The 17,548-nt window shown below is 39.3% G+C and overlaps 1 protein-coding gene across 1 annotated transcript in view; it reads right to left on the reverse strand.

The window, feature by feature from the left end:
• COL21A1 (collagen type XXI alpha 1 chain) overlaps positions 1 to 17,548 on the reverse strand; it is a 320,958-nt gene that overhangs the window by 178,553 nt on the left and 124,857 nt on the right. Inside the window, exons 4-6 of the mRNA XM_056565755.1 lie at positions 12,479 to 12,647; positions 8,974 to 9,190; positions 7,110 to 7,283 (exon numbers count right to left, since the gene is read on the reverse strand). Of these exons, the coding sequence (XP_056421730.1) occupies positions 7,110 to 7,283; positions 8,974 to 9,190; positions 12,479 to 12,647 (560 nt within the window). The remainder of the gene's footprint in view (positions 1 to 7,109; positions 7,284 to 8,973; positions 9,191 to 12,478; positions 12,648 to 17,548) is intronic.

The raw sequence follows: 17,548 nt of genomic DNA on the forward strand, positions 1-17,548 counted from the left end.
AAAACTGGGTCTACAAGAACATGTTAGTGTAAAAAATTGAGATTTTGAATTGTCTGCTTCACTTTGCTGCTATTCCTGAAGCTTCCTAAAGGGTTAACAAACTTTCTGAATGTCATTTTGTATACTTTGAGGATCACAGTTTTTTAAAATGGGGTCATTTATGGGGTATTTCTAATATGAAGGCCCCTCAAATCCACTTCAAAACTGAACTGGTCCCTGAAAAATTCTGATTTAGAGACTTTGTGAAAAATTTGAAAATTGCTGCTGAACTTTGAAGCCTTCTGATGTCTTCAAAAAGTACAAATGTTTCAACTTTATGATGCAAACATAAAGTAGACATATTGTAAATGTGAATCAATATACTGTATAATTTATTTGGTATGTTTATTTTCCTTATAAGCAGAGAGCTTCAAAGTTAGGAAATTGCAAAAAATATTGAATTTTTCGTGACATTTTTTAAATTTTCACCAAGAAATTAGGCAAGTATCGATGAAAATTTAGCATTCTGTTAAAGTAGAATATGTCCCGAAAAAACAATCTTGGGATCAAATTCGTAAGTAAAAGCATCCCAGACTTATTAATGCTTAAAATGACAGTGGCCAGATGTGCAAAAAATGAGGTGAAAATGAAGTCCTTAAGGTGAAAATGGGCTTGGTCCTTAAGAGGTTAAATTGAAGATTTTATATAGATTAAAATATTAAAAGTTTATTTTAATGTGCCAACAGCATGAGGAGACCATTTGGTGGCACAATGACACAGCCTAGAGGTGGCAGCAGCAGCATGAGGGCAAAGCCAACTGAGAGTTGAGTCTGAGGAACCCACCAACTGTTGACTGGGGGTGTCGGATGTCACTTGGGATGAAGCGGATGACCAAGTAAATCAATCAATCACGGCTGCTATGTTGCTGGTCGAGACACGACTGTTAGCTGACACAGGGAGCTCAGACTTCTCGCTGCGACTCCTACTGCCACACGGCCCAACTCTGCTGCGACCTCTGCCTCCACCTGATGAATTTAGGCCTCTGCCACTCCTCTGTACATGTCATGGCACTTCTCTGCCTGACATACTTATACACCAGCTGAGTCTGTATTTGTTACACTTATGTGTAGCTTTGTCTGGCCTTTCACAGTAACTAGGCCCAAATTAGTTTAACAGGAAAACATATTAAGGACACCACGTAGGTGTAGGTTCAGTTTACACTTATGAGAGGTGGACAATACGCTCTTCTACAAACTGTATTAGGCTACAAAAACAAGTGTGTAGCTTTCACTGGCCTTTCATAGTAACTAGGCCCAAATGAGTTTAACAGGAACATTTATAAAGGACACCATGTAGGTGTACATACAGTTTAAACTTATGAGAGGAGGACTATGTGCTCCACTACAAACTGTATAAGGCTACAAAAACAAGTGTGTAGCTTTGGCTGGCCTTTCACAGTAACTAGGTCCAAATTAGTTTTACAGGAGGGAAAAAAACGTACACCACCTAAGTACGCATAGGTTACACTTATGAGAGGAAAATAAGCTCCGCTATGCAACCTGTATTAGGCGCTGTAATCAAATGACTATGGCTTTTTGTGCTCACCCTAACTGGCCCCTGTTAGCTTTAGAGTAGTTGTACACCCAACTGCAGCAGTACAGAATCCATGTGTAATAGAGCCCAGTTCAGTATTATTAGGCACTAATAGCAAGTGACAAAGGCTTTTAGTGCTCAGCCTAACTGGCCCCTATAAGCTTTAGAGTTGCTGTACACCCCACTGCAGCAGTACAGAATCGCTGTGTAGTAGAGCCTAGTACAGTATAATTATGCACTAATAGCAGGTGACAATGGCTTTTAGTGCTCAGCCTAACTGGCCCCTATAAGCTTTAGAGTTGGTGTACACCACTCTAGCAGTACAGAATCGCTGTGTAGTACAACCTAGTACAGTATTATTAGGCACTAATAGCAGGTGAAAATGGCTTTTAGTGCTCAGCCTAACTGGCTCCTATAAGCTTTAGAGTTGGTGTACATCACTGCAGCAGTACAGAATTGCTGTGTAGTAGAGCCCAGTACAGTATTATTATGCACCAATAGCAGATGACAATGGCTTATAGTGCTCAGCCTAACTGGCCCCTATAAGCTTTAGAGTTTCTGTACACCCCACTGCAGCAGTAGAGTTTCTGTGTATTACACCATAAACCCAAAATATTCGGATTTGTTGCAAAGTGAATTTTTCCTGAAATTTGTAACGAATTTGGATTCATCCGATTCATTTAGTTCATCCCTAATCCTGACCTAGCATCCCAGCACGCATCTGATTTTACCAGGAAAGCTTTGTCCAGCCAGGCTTTTCCCTGTCAGGAAAATTTACTATTACATGGCTCCCATTGGATAGCTATCTATTTAGCACTGCTTGAAGGGGTACTCCGGTGGAATAAAAAAACAAATTTAATCAACTGGTGCCAGAAAGTTAAGCAGATCTGTAAATCACTTCTATTTTTAAAATCTTAACCCTTCCAGTACTTATCAGCTGCTGTATGATCCAGAGGAAGTTATATTTCTTTCTAGACTTCTTTTCAGTCTTAACACAGTGCTCTCTGCTGGCACGTCTGTCTGTATCAGGAACTGTTCAGAGAAAAAGAGCTTTGCTATGGGGATTTGCTCCTACACTGGACAGTTCCTGTCATGGACAGAGGTGTCAGCAGAGAGCACTGTGGACAGACAAAAAATAAATTCAAAAAGAAAAGAACTTTCTCTGTAGTATACAGCAGCTGATAAGTACTGGAAGGATTAAAACATTTTAATAGAAGTAGTTTACAAATCTGTTTAACTTTCTGGCACCAGTTGATTTAAAATAAATTGTTTTCCACCGGAGTACCCCTTTAACCCCTTCATATAGGTACTTAGGTGCAACATTGAAAGTGTTCTGATCTTTAGAAGGTGAGGTGGAAAATACTAAAGTGCAAAAATGAAAAAAAAAACTGTGGTCCTTAAGGGGTTAAGGGTGTTTAGAATTTGCCACAATAGGAGTTGCTTGAAGAACACCAGACCTTTACACATCACTTTAAGCTAAATATTTAACAGGATTGGCCAAGTAGCAAACTGCGCTTATTATTTTACAACCATGCAAATCCTTTCAATGTAACCCACAGGATATCACATTCAGGGCTGTGGTTTTAGGGGCATGTTAAAGTGCTGACACATGCTTAAAAATAATATGTTTGAGATTGCTTGTAGTAACCTTAAGGCTACTTTCAATACAGATCAGTACTTTTCTGGAAATTGTTTAGGGATAACTGAACATAATTTAATTTGATAACATCTGGCTGCTAATATGAAAGCACCCACAAAGCCACGACTCTGAAACGTCTATATCAGTCTGGCTTTTTTTGTGGCAGCAAGTAGGTTTAGCATTAGCTAGAGTTGTTTGTACGGCTTTTCTTCTGCGACATCAGTTTACTGAACAGTTGAATTTCTTTCATTTTAAGAAAAACAAATCAAATTAAACTACAGTGTTCAAAAAGTCTGAAGAGCTGTGACACCATGTTTTATGTTAAAGCATTTAACTGCAGGTACATCTCACATCTGTAAAACATCTGCAACATTTTTTAAGTAGATGTCCAGAACGTCCCACAGGCCCTAATATTTTCATGTCTAATTCCGTGCTCACTTTTACTGACAATCAGCAGCATTGAATAACAATTCAAATGTTTTTAAGTGTTCTCTTTGGTCCTAGAGAATGTGAAGAACAGTTACACAGCAGTATTTTGATCCCACCTCGTAAATCACTTTGGATGCTTGCCTGGGGTGGTATTATTAACTATAGCCTTACCGCTCCTTAGCATCATTTATGTATAGTATAATCATCCTTGATAAATAAGTTATTTAGCCTGTAAATGGTTTGTTTTGCTAATTTTTGCTTATATTGTGTCTGCAAAAAGTGTTTTTCCCTGTACCACATAGAGCAGCATCAAGTCGCAGCTGAGAATTCTAACCAAGAGTTGTCCCAACTTTACCACACTAGCCTGGGAATGTAAGTGTATCCTGTTCTCTTTAGTCCAGTTCGGCCTTGGCCTTAAAGGGGTACTCCGGTGCTTAGACATCTTATCCCCTATCCAAAGGATAGGGGATAAGATGCCTGGCCGCGGGAGTCCCGCCGCTGGGGACCCTTGTGATCTTGCACGCGGCACCTCGTTTGTAATCAGTCCCCGGAGCGTGCCCCCGTGTGATGTCACGCCTGTGTACCCGTGTGAAGTCATGCTCCGCCCCTCAATGCATGCCTACGGGAGGGGGCGTTATAGGCTTGCATTTAGGGACGGAGTGTGACATCACACGGGGGCGCAGGCGTAACATCACATGCCGCCCGCCCTGTGGTTGCTCGTAATCAGACCCGGAGCAAACACGCTCCAGGGACTGATTAAAAACGGGGTGCCGCGTGCAAGATCAAGGGGGTCCCCAGCGGCGGGACTCCCGCGGTCAGGCATCTTATCCCCTATCCTTTGGATAGGGGATAAGATGTCTAAGCACCGCAGTACCCTTTTAAACAAACCAAAAGCACATGCCAGATATAGCATATCTCCAACAAATAGGTCACTATGTCATTTGTCCTATCTACAAGCAAGTCAAGCCTGTTGCCTTCCAAGTAATGTTTCACTAGAAGGTTTATTTAGCTTTTCAGCAATCTTTCCAAGGGGTATAGTGAAGGTAAGTTGCACAATGACTTAATTTGTCTCTAAACTAGATCTAGTTTTTCCTGTGGTCAGATCAGTGCCTACCAAAACTTCAAGATGTCCATCGGTAATAAACTTATCCACTATCCGTAGGACAGGTCAACCGCTGTGTCTCTGCCTCTCCCATAGAGATAAATGGAGGGAATATGTTTGGATCAGCTGACCCACTGTGTGAGAAACATCACACACAGGAGATTGGTTGGACCCCGTGCGATCGAATACGTTTATTACCGCTGGACATCTTCTTTAATACACTTCTCAGAGTACTGTGTCACAGTTTGCCACAAAAGTAAGTAAAGTGGAGTTCTACAGACTCTTTAGCCATGGTTTACCCTCTATGAGAAAGCTTCTTTGGTTAGCTCTAGTAATTAAGACAAAGCTAGAGCCTACATATATCTACATTTGCATTAGACATTCTAAAGATCAAGTGCAAAAAGCCAAACTTCTACTAAAAAGCATGAAAAAAAAATCACATTTACTTAAAGGAACAGTGTCTAGATTCTACCACTCCTGAGTTTAAAGTTTTACTCCAAAGTTGTTACAATTTAAGCAATGTTTTAATTATCTGTACTAGGCCTGGAGAAGTGAGGGCGGGCACTATTACACAAAGTATGTTGCGATACACTGTGTGGGATCCGAGGTTCACAGGTAGGATGGAAAACTTAGCAGGTGTGCAAGACCTCATGTAGGATATCAATACAACTGAAAAATAGCAGAAAGTATGCTGCACTCACCCGATGGCAGGTAAAAATTGTCCAACTTTATTGATGCATATAAAACGTGCCAAGGAGGTGGTGTAGAGGGTCCGGAATCAGAGAGGCTGATGTCCGTTTTGCATTTGGCATTACTTTGGTATTATTTTGTCATGCTTTAGATTTAAGCCATATTTGGGTCAGAATTGTTTAGTCTATGCCTATGCATTCATTACCAGCTGGGACTGTGTAATAATACTGCAGATTAAAGGGGTAGCCCAGTGGAAAACTATTATTTTTTTAAATCAACTGGTGCCAGAATGTTAAACAGATTTGTAAATTACTTCTATTTCAAAAAAAACTTAACCCTTCCAGTACTTATCAACTGCTCTATACTACAGAGGAAGTTCTTTTACTTTTGAATGTCTTTTCTGTCTGACCACAGTGCTCTCTGCTGACACCTCTGTCCATGTCAGGAACTGTCCAGAGCAGGAGTAAATACCCATTGCAAACCACTACTTCTCTGGACAGTTCCTGACATGAACAGAGGTGTCAGCAGAGAGCACTGTGGTCAGACAGAAAAGACATTCAAAAAGAAAAGAACTTCTTGTGGAGCATACATCAGATGATAAGTACTGGAGGGATTGAGATTTTTAAATAGAAGCAATTTTCAAATCTGTTTAACGTTCTGGCACCAGTTGATTTTTAAAAGTTTGTTTTCCACTGGAGTACCCCTTTAATATTCATACATCTACTGCACCTGCACTTTGAGCTAATTTTTCTCATGTATTGTATGGGAATTGGAGAAATTTTTTGCAACTTTTCAGTTTCTGTCTGCCGCATAACTTTTTATATACATCTATTATATAATGAGTTCTTGTGCTGCACATCATATGTGTGTACATATTCATATAGATTTTGCTGGTGTAGTGTCTTGGGGTGCCGCTTATTATACCCCACTTTAAGTTCCGTATGTCCTCCTGTTTTTTAACATGTGTGTCATAATAAAGATTTAATACATTTTTAAAAGTTCCCCTCTTTCAATTTTGTTTTTTTGATGCATGATATAGAAATCAAATTACTATGCCTATAGGGGAAGTAAATTTAACACAGTGTTAAACATTTTTACTAGGGGTTGTTATTTTAAATCCAATATACACATATTTCCCCTTGTCTACATTACTTGTGTATCGTTTGATACTACATATGCTAATGAACTAGCTAGTGAACATGTAGCTCAGAGCAAGGAGTACAAGCCGCCGCAGCTAAGGTGGCTGTTATATGTCTCCTTATAGATCTGAGAAACGTAACGCCAGAAGGATTTTACTAAAGATGTATTTGGCTCCCTCAGTCATGTATTACTACACTACATCTGCCCTTCTTTTTGCTCACAAACATACAGTAGAAGAATGATCAGATGGAAAACGAAATTACAAAATGAGAATCCAGGCAGTGTGCCAAAAAAATGTGTCTTAATTTAACCCACGCACAGCTTGAGTAAAGGACCACTTATTGGGCTGCTGCCTGGATTCTTGTTTTGTGCTTTAGTAGGAATTTCAGATGTTATCCAGTAAAGGTGGGCACCCTGTATTTGCCTCCAGTGCTGCCATTATCCTGTTTATTTATTGGGAAAATAATTATAGTCATCTTTCATTTTCTAACCCACCTGCTCTAATTCTGAATTAGTTTACTCTAAGCCCACACTTACTTGAACAGTTTCTTCTCTTCCAGAGTATTTTCCGATTTGTGTTTGTCCACTAACATATATGCCTATAACAGGTAGTAATCGTCTTGTTTCAATTTGTTGGTCATCGATGTACAAAGTTGCATCCTCTTCTGTCACTAAAAGTCTTATTTGGTGCCAGCCTTCATCAAATAATTTCTATAACAGATAGAAAAACATTGTTTCAAGCTCTAATGCATCTGAACTTCATAAAAAAAATCCCACATTGAACATACATGTATCGTACAGTAAAGAACAACATAATATTTTAAGCATAATTTTTCTAAAGTTTATTTTTAATTGGTTTCTGTCTTTAAATCTTAGATATTACAAATTTTCGTTCAAAATGCTGTCTCTTACCAACTGAAGAAGGCTAGGTTTCCAAACAGTTTTTTTCTGGCATTTATTGAAAAACTGCCAATGCAGTTTTCAAGCCAAAGTTAAATGTATTGAAAAGGAATGGGAAATATAAAGGAAGGATTTATACTTCTCCTTCCTACTAGATCAGTTTCTGGCTTTGGCTCAAAAACTGCAGTGGCAGTATTCCAAACAACGCCAGTGTGGAAACCTAGCTTAATGAAAGTGACTATTTGGTGCCTTTTTCAAGGGAACCAATAAAAATGTTTAAAAAAACTAAAATATTTGTTCCTCTTAGGTGCACTCACAATGCTGGTAACTGTTATTAGAAGCTTGTAACAAGACTGTGAGCCATCCGGAAAGCAGCTTTGGGGGATCAGTCAGGTAAGTAGGCCTGTTTTGGTTTTATACCACCCTGAAGCGATTTAAAATCTTTTCTAGGGCTTGACATTTCCTTAAAGGGGTACTCCCGTGGAAAACCTTTTTTTTTTTTTTTTTTTTTTAAATCAACTGGTGCCAGAAAGTTAAACAGATTTGTAAATCACTTCTATTACTAATCCTTCCAGTACTTATTAGGAGCTGTATACTAAAGAGAAATCCAAAAAAGAAAAGCATTTCCTATGATGTCATGACCACAGTGCTCTCTGCTGACCTCTGCATTCCATTTTAAGAACTGTCCAGAGCAGCATATGTTTGCTATGGGGATTTTCTCCTGCTCTGGACAGTTCCTAAATTGGACAGCAGAGGTCAGCAGAGAGCACTGACGTCATTATATCAGAGGAAATGCTTTTCTTTTTTGGATTTCTCTTTAGAATACAGCCCCTAAAAAGTACTGGAAGGATTAAGATTTTTTAATAGAAGTAATTTACAAATCTGGTTAACTTTCTGGCACCAGTTGATTTAAAAAAAAAAGTTTTCCACGGGAGTACCCCTTTAAACTAAGAAAGATATGGGAGCCCATCTGTGAGCAACAAACAAAACCTTTGTAGTATGCTTCTGCTGTCACACTCCCTGTTATATTTGCCTTAACATATATTGGGAGAGATTTATCAAAGCTGTCATGTCCCGCATCAATATAGACCAAACTTCAGAGGGTTAGGCCGGTCTATTGTGTGCCTAATTTATCAAAAGGCGCACGGCTCTTGATAAATTCTGTGCACAGACTTTGAGATCTATGCTTTAGATTGTATTTAAACCTGCTCCAACATGGTCTGACATTTCAGCGTACTTTCAGCCGATGCGACTTGTCGCTGAAAAGTCGCTTTTGATAAATTCAGCACCAATGCATTTTTCTGTCTAAAATAGACTAGAATGCATCATGTTCTAAAAATCCTCTAAAGCAAAAGTCACAGAAAAGTCGCACATATTTAGACTGCGACTTTCTGTGCGACAAATTTAGACAGGAAAAACCAGTCTAAATCCTTTGATAAATATCCCCCATTGTGTAGATTATTAAAAAGAAGGAGATGGAATACGTGTTGGTATTTGTTACCTTTACTCCTGGTGTAAAAAACTTTACAATCTGGATATCATTTGTTTGGCTGGTTGTAGTAAAAGACAGTGTTTTATCTTCTCCATTCAGTGAAACAGCAGCTTGTACAGAGCCATCAAGTGCAACTATTCTCCACAAATCCCATTTCTTCTTGGTTTTAAATCTCTGAGTTGACACGAAGACATAAGAAGGGGGAAGACCTTCTGGAAAAACATTTCTAGAAAAATAAAAATAGAATTATGATTTTCCATCTCATTCAATATCTGGCAGGGGAATACCATGGAAATAAACCTGTTAAACTGTTATTCAACAAGGAATTTTAAGAATAAGCTGTCATGCGTGTATATATGAGGAATAAAACTATATCTGGCTATTATCTTGTAAGGCAGTAATTGTCATGCTTACCCCTTAAAGTGATTTTTCCATTAAAGTAAAACAAATAAATGAATGCCTGCTAGGGTTGTAAAATAATAAAATATGCTATACTTACCTTGCCAAATCCAGCAACAGCACTCAAGCCCACTCCAGCGGCTTTGCTTATTTTCCTGTGCATTAAGCTGTCCTGACTCTCCTGATGACATTCTGAAAACACACTTTATTCTCGGGGGAAGTGCAATTACAATGGAACCAAATTTAGACATTTTTAGACACATATAATTTGTGTGTTGCTGCATTCCAAGACCCATGACATTTTATATGGTATATGGACTTCTTTTGCAGAATTACTTGTAGTTTCCTTTGGTGACATATTTTTTTTTTTCCATTTTAGGGGGGCAGGTTAACAGAAAGCAACAATTCTGGCATTGTGTTTTAACTAATGTGTTTATTTATTTAATTTTTAGTTCCCCTTGTGGGATAAACAATAAAATAATTTTATGACACTTATTTCCCAATAAAATGATAATGAGTCAATCCTTTATTGTCTCTTAATAGAAACATAGAGGTTACCAACATTGTAAGATTAAAAATGAGTCCATAAAAGACTGCGTTCTATTCATAATTTAAATGTTTGAATAATAAAATATTTTGTAAGCTGAAAATGCTGGTTTTATTTTCATTATCCTTTATTTAACTTTTTTTTTATGAAGCACACAATGGGATTTGGCCATGGTATCATATACAAGCTTACACAGGGTCGGCCCTACCATGGGTCCCGGTGGGGCCATGGTCCCAGACGGCACTTTTCTGGGCAGCACTTTGTTGTCCCAGATTTTAGCTTGTGTGCCGATGTGCTACCACCTGCTCGCTGCTGCACTGCCGCCCGCACACTGTTGGTAACTCACAGTGCAGCCCAGGCTGCTGAATTGGCAGCCAATGCCACAGCCGCTTTAATTCAGTGAGCTGGGGTGGGAGACACACTGACGAGGGATGCACTGACGTTCTGCCGAGGAGCCACGCAGGAGTATGTCAGTGATGTTACTTGGCAGTGTCGGCGCATCCCTGCATGCTGCACCGGTACACCTGAGCCTGCTGAAGACACAGGCCAGGTGAGAACCAGCAAGCAGGGAGATAAGAGGTGAGGAATAACTTAAATGGAAGGGGGGGTAATTAAAATGGCACATAGGGGATCAGAGTGGCCACCTCAGTTCTCATCCCCCCCCCCCCTCTGATCCCCACTGTACCATTTCACTCCCCCTTCCAATCCACTCTATGCCATTTAAATTCCCAATCCCCTCTTTGTTCTCCCCTGTACCTTTTCAATCTCCCTCTCTGATCCCACTGTGTCATTTCAATTCCCAATCCCCCTCCCCCTCTGATCCCCCTTTTCCATTTCATTCCTCCTCTTCCCCCTTAGAAGGGGTGGATTAAAATTGCACAGGGGGGATCAGAGGGGGGATTGAAATGGTATGGATGGGGGGATTGGGAATTGAAATGGCAAAGGGGGGGATCAGAGAGGGGGGGGTGAAATGGAACAGGGGCATCAGCTGCATCTAAAATAAAAATAAAAAACACTCCCGGCATCTCAGTGGAGCTGTTCTGGACCATTGTTGGGAAATCGCAGTGTCCCAATCAGCTGAGGGACATTGGAAGGGTCCTTACCTGCCTCCTCGCCGTCTTATCATTGGTGTGATGCTCCAGTCAGTGTTGGCAGGCTGGAGCAGCAGAGCACCAATAACACTACAGTATTTACAGTATATACAATCAAAAGATTGCATGTAATAGTCTACTGTGGGAACAAAAAAATTGTGAAGAAAATGTGGGAAAAAGTTAATAAAAGTAAATTAACCCCTTCTCTAATAAAAGTTTGAATCACCCCCCCTTTTCCCATAAAAAAATGTAAACAAAGATAAACATAAACATACTTAGTATCATCACGTGCGTAAATGTCCGAACTCTAAAAATATAATGTTGATTCAACCGCATGGTCAATGGCGTACACGTAAGAAGAAAACAAATTCCAAAATTGAGTATTTTTGGTCACAAATTTATAAAAAGCGATCAAAAAGTCCCATCAAAACAAGAATGGTACAGATAAAAACTACAGATCATGGCTATTTTTTTTATATTTTTTTGTGGGGGTTGGGATGGGGGTTAGGGCAGCATTTCACTCTTGGACCTAGGCACACAATATCTTGGGCCAGCCCTGGGCTTACATAATACACTTCACTACTTATGTACCACATTGTATTATACCTTTTATTACAACACTGTCAGGCATCCTATCAGTAGTAGAAAAACAAACATGGCAGACCTGAGTGAATTCATTAGTGCCCTGACTGCCATGGAAAGCCTACTTACATTGTGCAACTGTGTTGTAGGGTGCTTATGGGGTAAAATATTGAAGTCCTCTTTCCAAAACCACCTAGATGCCACTAGAAGTTTCTACTGACTGTGAGAGATGGCCTGAGGAAGTGTTGTTAGCACGCAACGGTCCGTCGCCATTCCCCCCACTTGTCTGTGTACCCGCTCTCCCGCTCTACCTGCTGGCGTGCTTTTATCTTGCATGAATAAAGAAGACACATCTTGTTGGAAACCTGGTGAGTGCAGCGTATTATTCTTTGCATATACGGTGGGAATAGCTTCTGAAAACTGTCTGTACGCTTGCACCACGAGTACCACCAGCCGCACGAGTACATCTGATTGCTCCTCACTGATAGCACATCTATACAAGAAGCCTCTGAATGGGTTACTAGTGCCGGTATCCATTTCTCCTATATAAGAAGGACTGTGGGAGATTTTACACGAGAGGGGAGCCAAGGAGGCTTGGGTTGTGGGAGGCTTCAAACCTATGGAAGGCTATATCTCGTGCTGGAAGATGTTGTGAAAGACACCAGCCTGAGGAAGTAATGAGGTCTTGTATACAATGGTATTTTGGCTATCCTGTGGCTTGTAATGTGAGTTGGATAGTTTAGGCCTGTAGCAAAGTGGACTGAGCAGAAGTGTATGTCTATTTTACCAGTAGATATTATTTCTGTAATAAGACATATAACAAAGTTTCTTTTCACAGATTTTACTTAAAATCATGTATATATGAGCTATATTGAGATAGAAAGAAAAAGCTTACCTGGTGAACTCTGTAAGATCAATTTGTGATGTGACTTCATAAGCTTTCATTGTAGGAATTGAACCTTCAACTTTTTTGGCATTTTTCTTATTCATTCCCAAACCTAAAAGTATGTCAAAACCCTTCTCATCTCGAGCTGCCACTGGAATCCTTGTTGGACAAACAGATTCTGTGATGTAAACATATACTGTCACTTAAACTGTTAAATAAAAATTGAACCAAAAATTATAGGTGCACATGGATGCTAATGGGAGCAACAAAACTGGTGTAATCCTTACTGTACTAGCTGCACATCAAGATGGTCCCAGGATCATGATTATACATAAAGCACTATATGGAATCATCACAACATCCACCTAAAGGCATTTTAGCTTGACTAGAGAGATAACACAGCTACATTGTATGATAAATAAAAAGCAAGATATATAAATTCATCCTCAAATGAAAAACAATAAAACATCTCAATACTTTACATACAATTACATAACACTATTAGTATGACTAGCTAAGGCAATAATAATAAATTAATACATTTTCACAGAATATCAGTTGTTGCCTGCAATCTAAGGATTTGACATTAACACAACTCCTGGGCACTGCTGTGTCACTGAGGATATCTCCCCTAAACCCAGAGACAGATGTTTGGGTGGGGCAAACACCTCGCCAATGACTAAGCCATTTTTCTAATTTTTTTATGAGCTAATATGTATCAAATTAGTCCTAGAGATAACTGCCTGTAAAATTTACGTTCCTGGCTCTTATTGATCTCTCCAACACTGGGTCCTTGTTATAGTGTTTAGTATTAGGACATACTGTACAGCAGGAGCAAAGTGGGCAAGCATATGGAGGAGTCTGGTCTGGGGTCTGTAAACTTTTTCTTCAATCTGGGATGTAATAACTATTTTTCGATCTGGTCAAGGATCTGAATTTAGGGGGTCTGGCATATGAATTTATTTAGAGGTCTGGTCTTGGTTGGGACCTAACTATAAAGTTATTTTAGAGCCTGGAATACAGATTCATTTTGGTTGTCTAGTCTGAGGTCTGAGTTGTTGTGGGAGCTGGGGTTGGGTCTAATTTTATTTAGAAGGTCTGGTCTTAAGTTAAAATTTTTTAAGGTTCTTGAATTCTTGGATACATTTTGGGCTCTGTTCTGTGGCTGGCCTGAATAAATTGGTATGGGAACTAAATGTATTTAGTGGTCTTGTATTAGGTCTTAAAGGGGTACTTCACTGGAAAACATTTTCTTTTAAATCCCAATCCTTCTAGTATTGCTTCAGGAAGTTCTTTTCTATTTAAATTTCCTTTCTGTCTGATCACAGTGTTCTCTGCTGACACCTCTGTTCATTTTAGGAACTGTCCAGAGTAGGAGAAAATCCCCATAGCAATCATCTCTTGCTCTGGACAGTTCCTGACATGGACAGAGGTGTCAGCAGAGAGCACTTGTGGACAGGCAGAAAGAAAATTCAAAAACAAAAGAACTTCCTGTGTATAATACAGCTGCTGATACTGGTACTGGACGGATTGAGATTTTTTAATAGAAGTAATTTACAAATATGTTTAACTTTCTGGCATCAGTTGATTTAATAGAAAATGTTTTCCAGTGGAGTACCCCTTTAAGGGGATTATTAATTTGATTTGATTTTGGAATCACGTCTGGATTAATTGGGGGTATGGCTTAAGTTTATATAAAGAGACGTAGTTGTTGATCAACGGGGTCCACGTCTTCCCCAATGTATAATTTAATCATCCAGCATAATCGCAAATATATAGGGCAAATACTATGTGCCAGGGATGTGCATATATAAAACTTAGCTTTTAATTGATCAAAAATACTAAAAAAAGATATAGTAGTGTTTAGTGATGTATAAATGATATTTGTTAGATCACTAGTATCATTGGTCTACACTGGCCTCTGCAGGGCCCAGCCAGTCCAGTGCAACCAATCAACCTAGGCGGCACATGCACACCACAAGGTGATAATAGTTTTAAACCACAACGCGTTTCTACCTGCTGGTACTGAGCAGGTGTCCTCAGGAGGTATAGAAAGTGATCAAGTAAATGGTTTGCTAGAGGATTGTTGTATCCCTTCTAGCTCCACAATTACAGCTAAAAGAAAATTATAGCTCAATGATCAGACCGCTATCATGATAGACAATAATACCACATAAGTTGACATGGGTGCCTGTAAAAAAGAATATTTCTTCTATCCCTACAGTATTTGCTCATTCGGAGATTATACAGCTTAAAGACCTGTGGGGAGAAATAATATAGGCTTTCCCTAGTAGTCACACGTGGTATACAGTTGCGGTCTGGGGCAATCTGCATCCGTGATCTCCACCTGCAAAAAAAATGAGGGTATCGATGTTGAACATATTCCCTGTGGAGAAATAGACCAGTACTGTGTTCTAACAGACTGTATGCAACTAAGTATGGCTTAAGAACTGAATTTATTTTTTCAGGTATAAGGTTACGATTTATTTGTGTTACTGTAAAGGTTAGAGATATGTTGAAACAGTGATGGGCCAAAGTTGTACCGGGAGCCAACTCTGCCGTTACAGGAGAACTGGTCACAGCAGCCTGGGCTGGATGGAGAAGAAAAAGGAAGAGTAAGACTACAATGTGAGAAGATATCACCTGTGAATAAGGTGTTCTATCATGTAGTGTGGGCATGACCGCTGGGATCCTCCACAATTATAAGAACAGGAGTCCTCCTGGTTATATAGAGTAGCAATAGGACATTCATGTTGCTTCTTCATCAACTCTTGATAGAGTCCTTGATAGAGATAGAGCACTGTGCTCCGCTGTCTTTATGAAGCTCATAGAGTATGTATATCTTACCACAAACATTCACAACATTTTTGAAGTTTTTATTTTGTAACATTTTGTAGATTTGTTCCTTTGTTTTTCCTTTCATTTGTTTTTTCCTCGCTTTTGTAATCACAGCACAGCTACAGCATTTTGTCATTGTCAAATTGTGGCTCACATATTTCCCTTGTTCAGCAGTTACAATATTTACAGCACAAACTTGGGAAAAGAAGCCTGAGAAATTGTGTAAATATTCCCTTTCTATAGTTAAATACATATGAACATTAACAAATATCTGCACAAAATAACATACACTATTCAGCCATACAATTATAACCACTTGCTTTATATTGTATAGGTTTTTTCATGCTACCAAAACAGCCTTTATCCCCTCCATAATTTCTCAGAAGGTGTCCTGTGATATCCGGTACTCCAATGTTCGCAGCAGGTTTTTCAAGGACCTATGGCCTCTTCTGACATGTCTGTGTAACAAGACATATTTGCCCATGAAGTGTCTCCACTACGAGCTTCATGTTTTACATGAGAAATGTTCCTTGAATTGTGCCTACTCCATCCTGTGTCGTGACCTGTTTCAAACAAACAACTCATGGACAAGCTCTCCCTGCCTGATAACACTGGGTCAGGGGGGGTCTTGTGCCAGGGGGGTCTTTCACTAAATACCCATGTCATAGAGTGGCAGTGGAGAGGACTGTGAAACTTGCGACAGAGGAGTCCACAAGAGTATGTGGTCATTGCCAAATTCTATCTACTCTCTTATCCAGACAGGCCATACCAAAATACGACAACAAGAGTCAATTTTATACCATCTTTCCTGCTGAAGACAACTCAGATTAGGACGCACAAGCTCTACATATGGTTGGGTGGATGGGGCTTGGGAGGAGCTATAAATGCAGCCACCTTCACATGTGGGGGAGGAACTTTATTAGAATTATTTTCTGCACTATTAAAGACACTTCCAAGTAAGACATGAAGCTTGAACCATGTGCATGTGATTTACCCTTATGAAAAAGTAAATTTTACCAGGTATTTGACTTAAAAAAAAAAAAAGTGGAAAAACAAGGCACCCTATTGGACACAGCTAGACTGTGTAGGCACTTCCCCCAACTGGTAACACACATACATTTCTAGGAGGAATAACAGTGGAAAGCACTATGCACTTGAACTCTTTGGGTACCTTATACATACAGGATTTGCTGCAGATTTCAATGTAACTAAATAATTAAATACAGCTTCAAACCTACAGCATCAAATCTGCAGCAGATCCTGTATGTGTGAACAAACACTTTGTCATGTTTTTCACACCAATCCTGAACAATTTTGCAGGATTCCAGGGCACTTTGTGGTGCTGAAAGTGGACACTTGTAGAGAATACCAATATTTGGTTTGCAATAGGTAAAGTAGGTAGCACATGTCAAAGTAACATAAAGAGTTTGTAATTCCCCCAGAGCATTACACTGCCTCTATTGGCTTGCATTCTTCCCTTAGTGTATCCCTTCACTAGGTAAGCAACACACACCAACCACGGAGACAGGAGTCAGCATTGGCACACTCACTGGTATGTAGCTTGCATATGTGTTTTGTTTTTTATTTTTTTTAATGAATCCAATTAAAATCTTTGTCAATTGTGCATATTTGAGCTCAATCAGGCAATATTAAATAAGTACTCCAGTGTTTGTCTTTGTGTTTTTGCTCATATCATTCACATTATTAGTAGTCCTACATCTGTTATATTCCAGCACAGCTGCATTCGTGCCTTTCATTCCTGTAACTGGGTCATGTGATTACCAGCCTGACCCACAAAAATCAGTGTTTAATGTGCCAGAGGAAATGGTCTGTCCTTGGTCAGCTGACTTCCTGTGAGCTATGGGATGACACCATCTTTTTTCAGTATGCTGCAATTTATTGATTTTTTGTTTTTGTTTACATGCACCAGATTTATTAAATTCCCCCCTCCCTTCCCCTGCGATAGTATGATAAATATGTCGCACTTAAGCAAAACTAAAGCAAAAATAAATGACTTAAAAACTCACTAACCAAAGGCAACAAACGATAAATCTCCCACATAAGGTTCTATATAGTAATACCACATCTGCGTCATGAATATAAAATACATTTTTACTGTCAAAAACTTTATAGCATGCTGACAATTTTTATATTCTGGATATAATATTTTACAAACCCACATTTCAACGATATACAAAGTATTTGGAAATTTTTCAGACCCTTTAACTTTTTTTCACATTT

Source organism: Hyla sarda, chromosome 3, assembly GCF_029499605.1.
Source record: "Hyla sarda isolate aHylSar1 chromosome 3, aHylSar1.hap1, whole genome shotgun sequence".
NCBI classification, from domain to species: Eukaryota; Metazoa; Chordata; class Amphibia; order Anura; family Hylidae; genus Hyla; species Hyla sarda.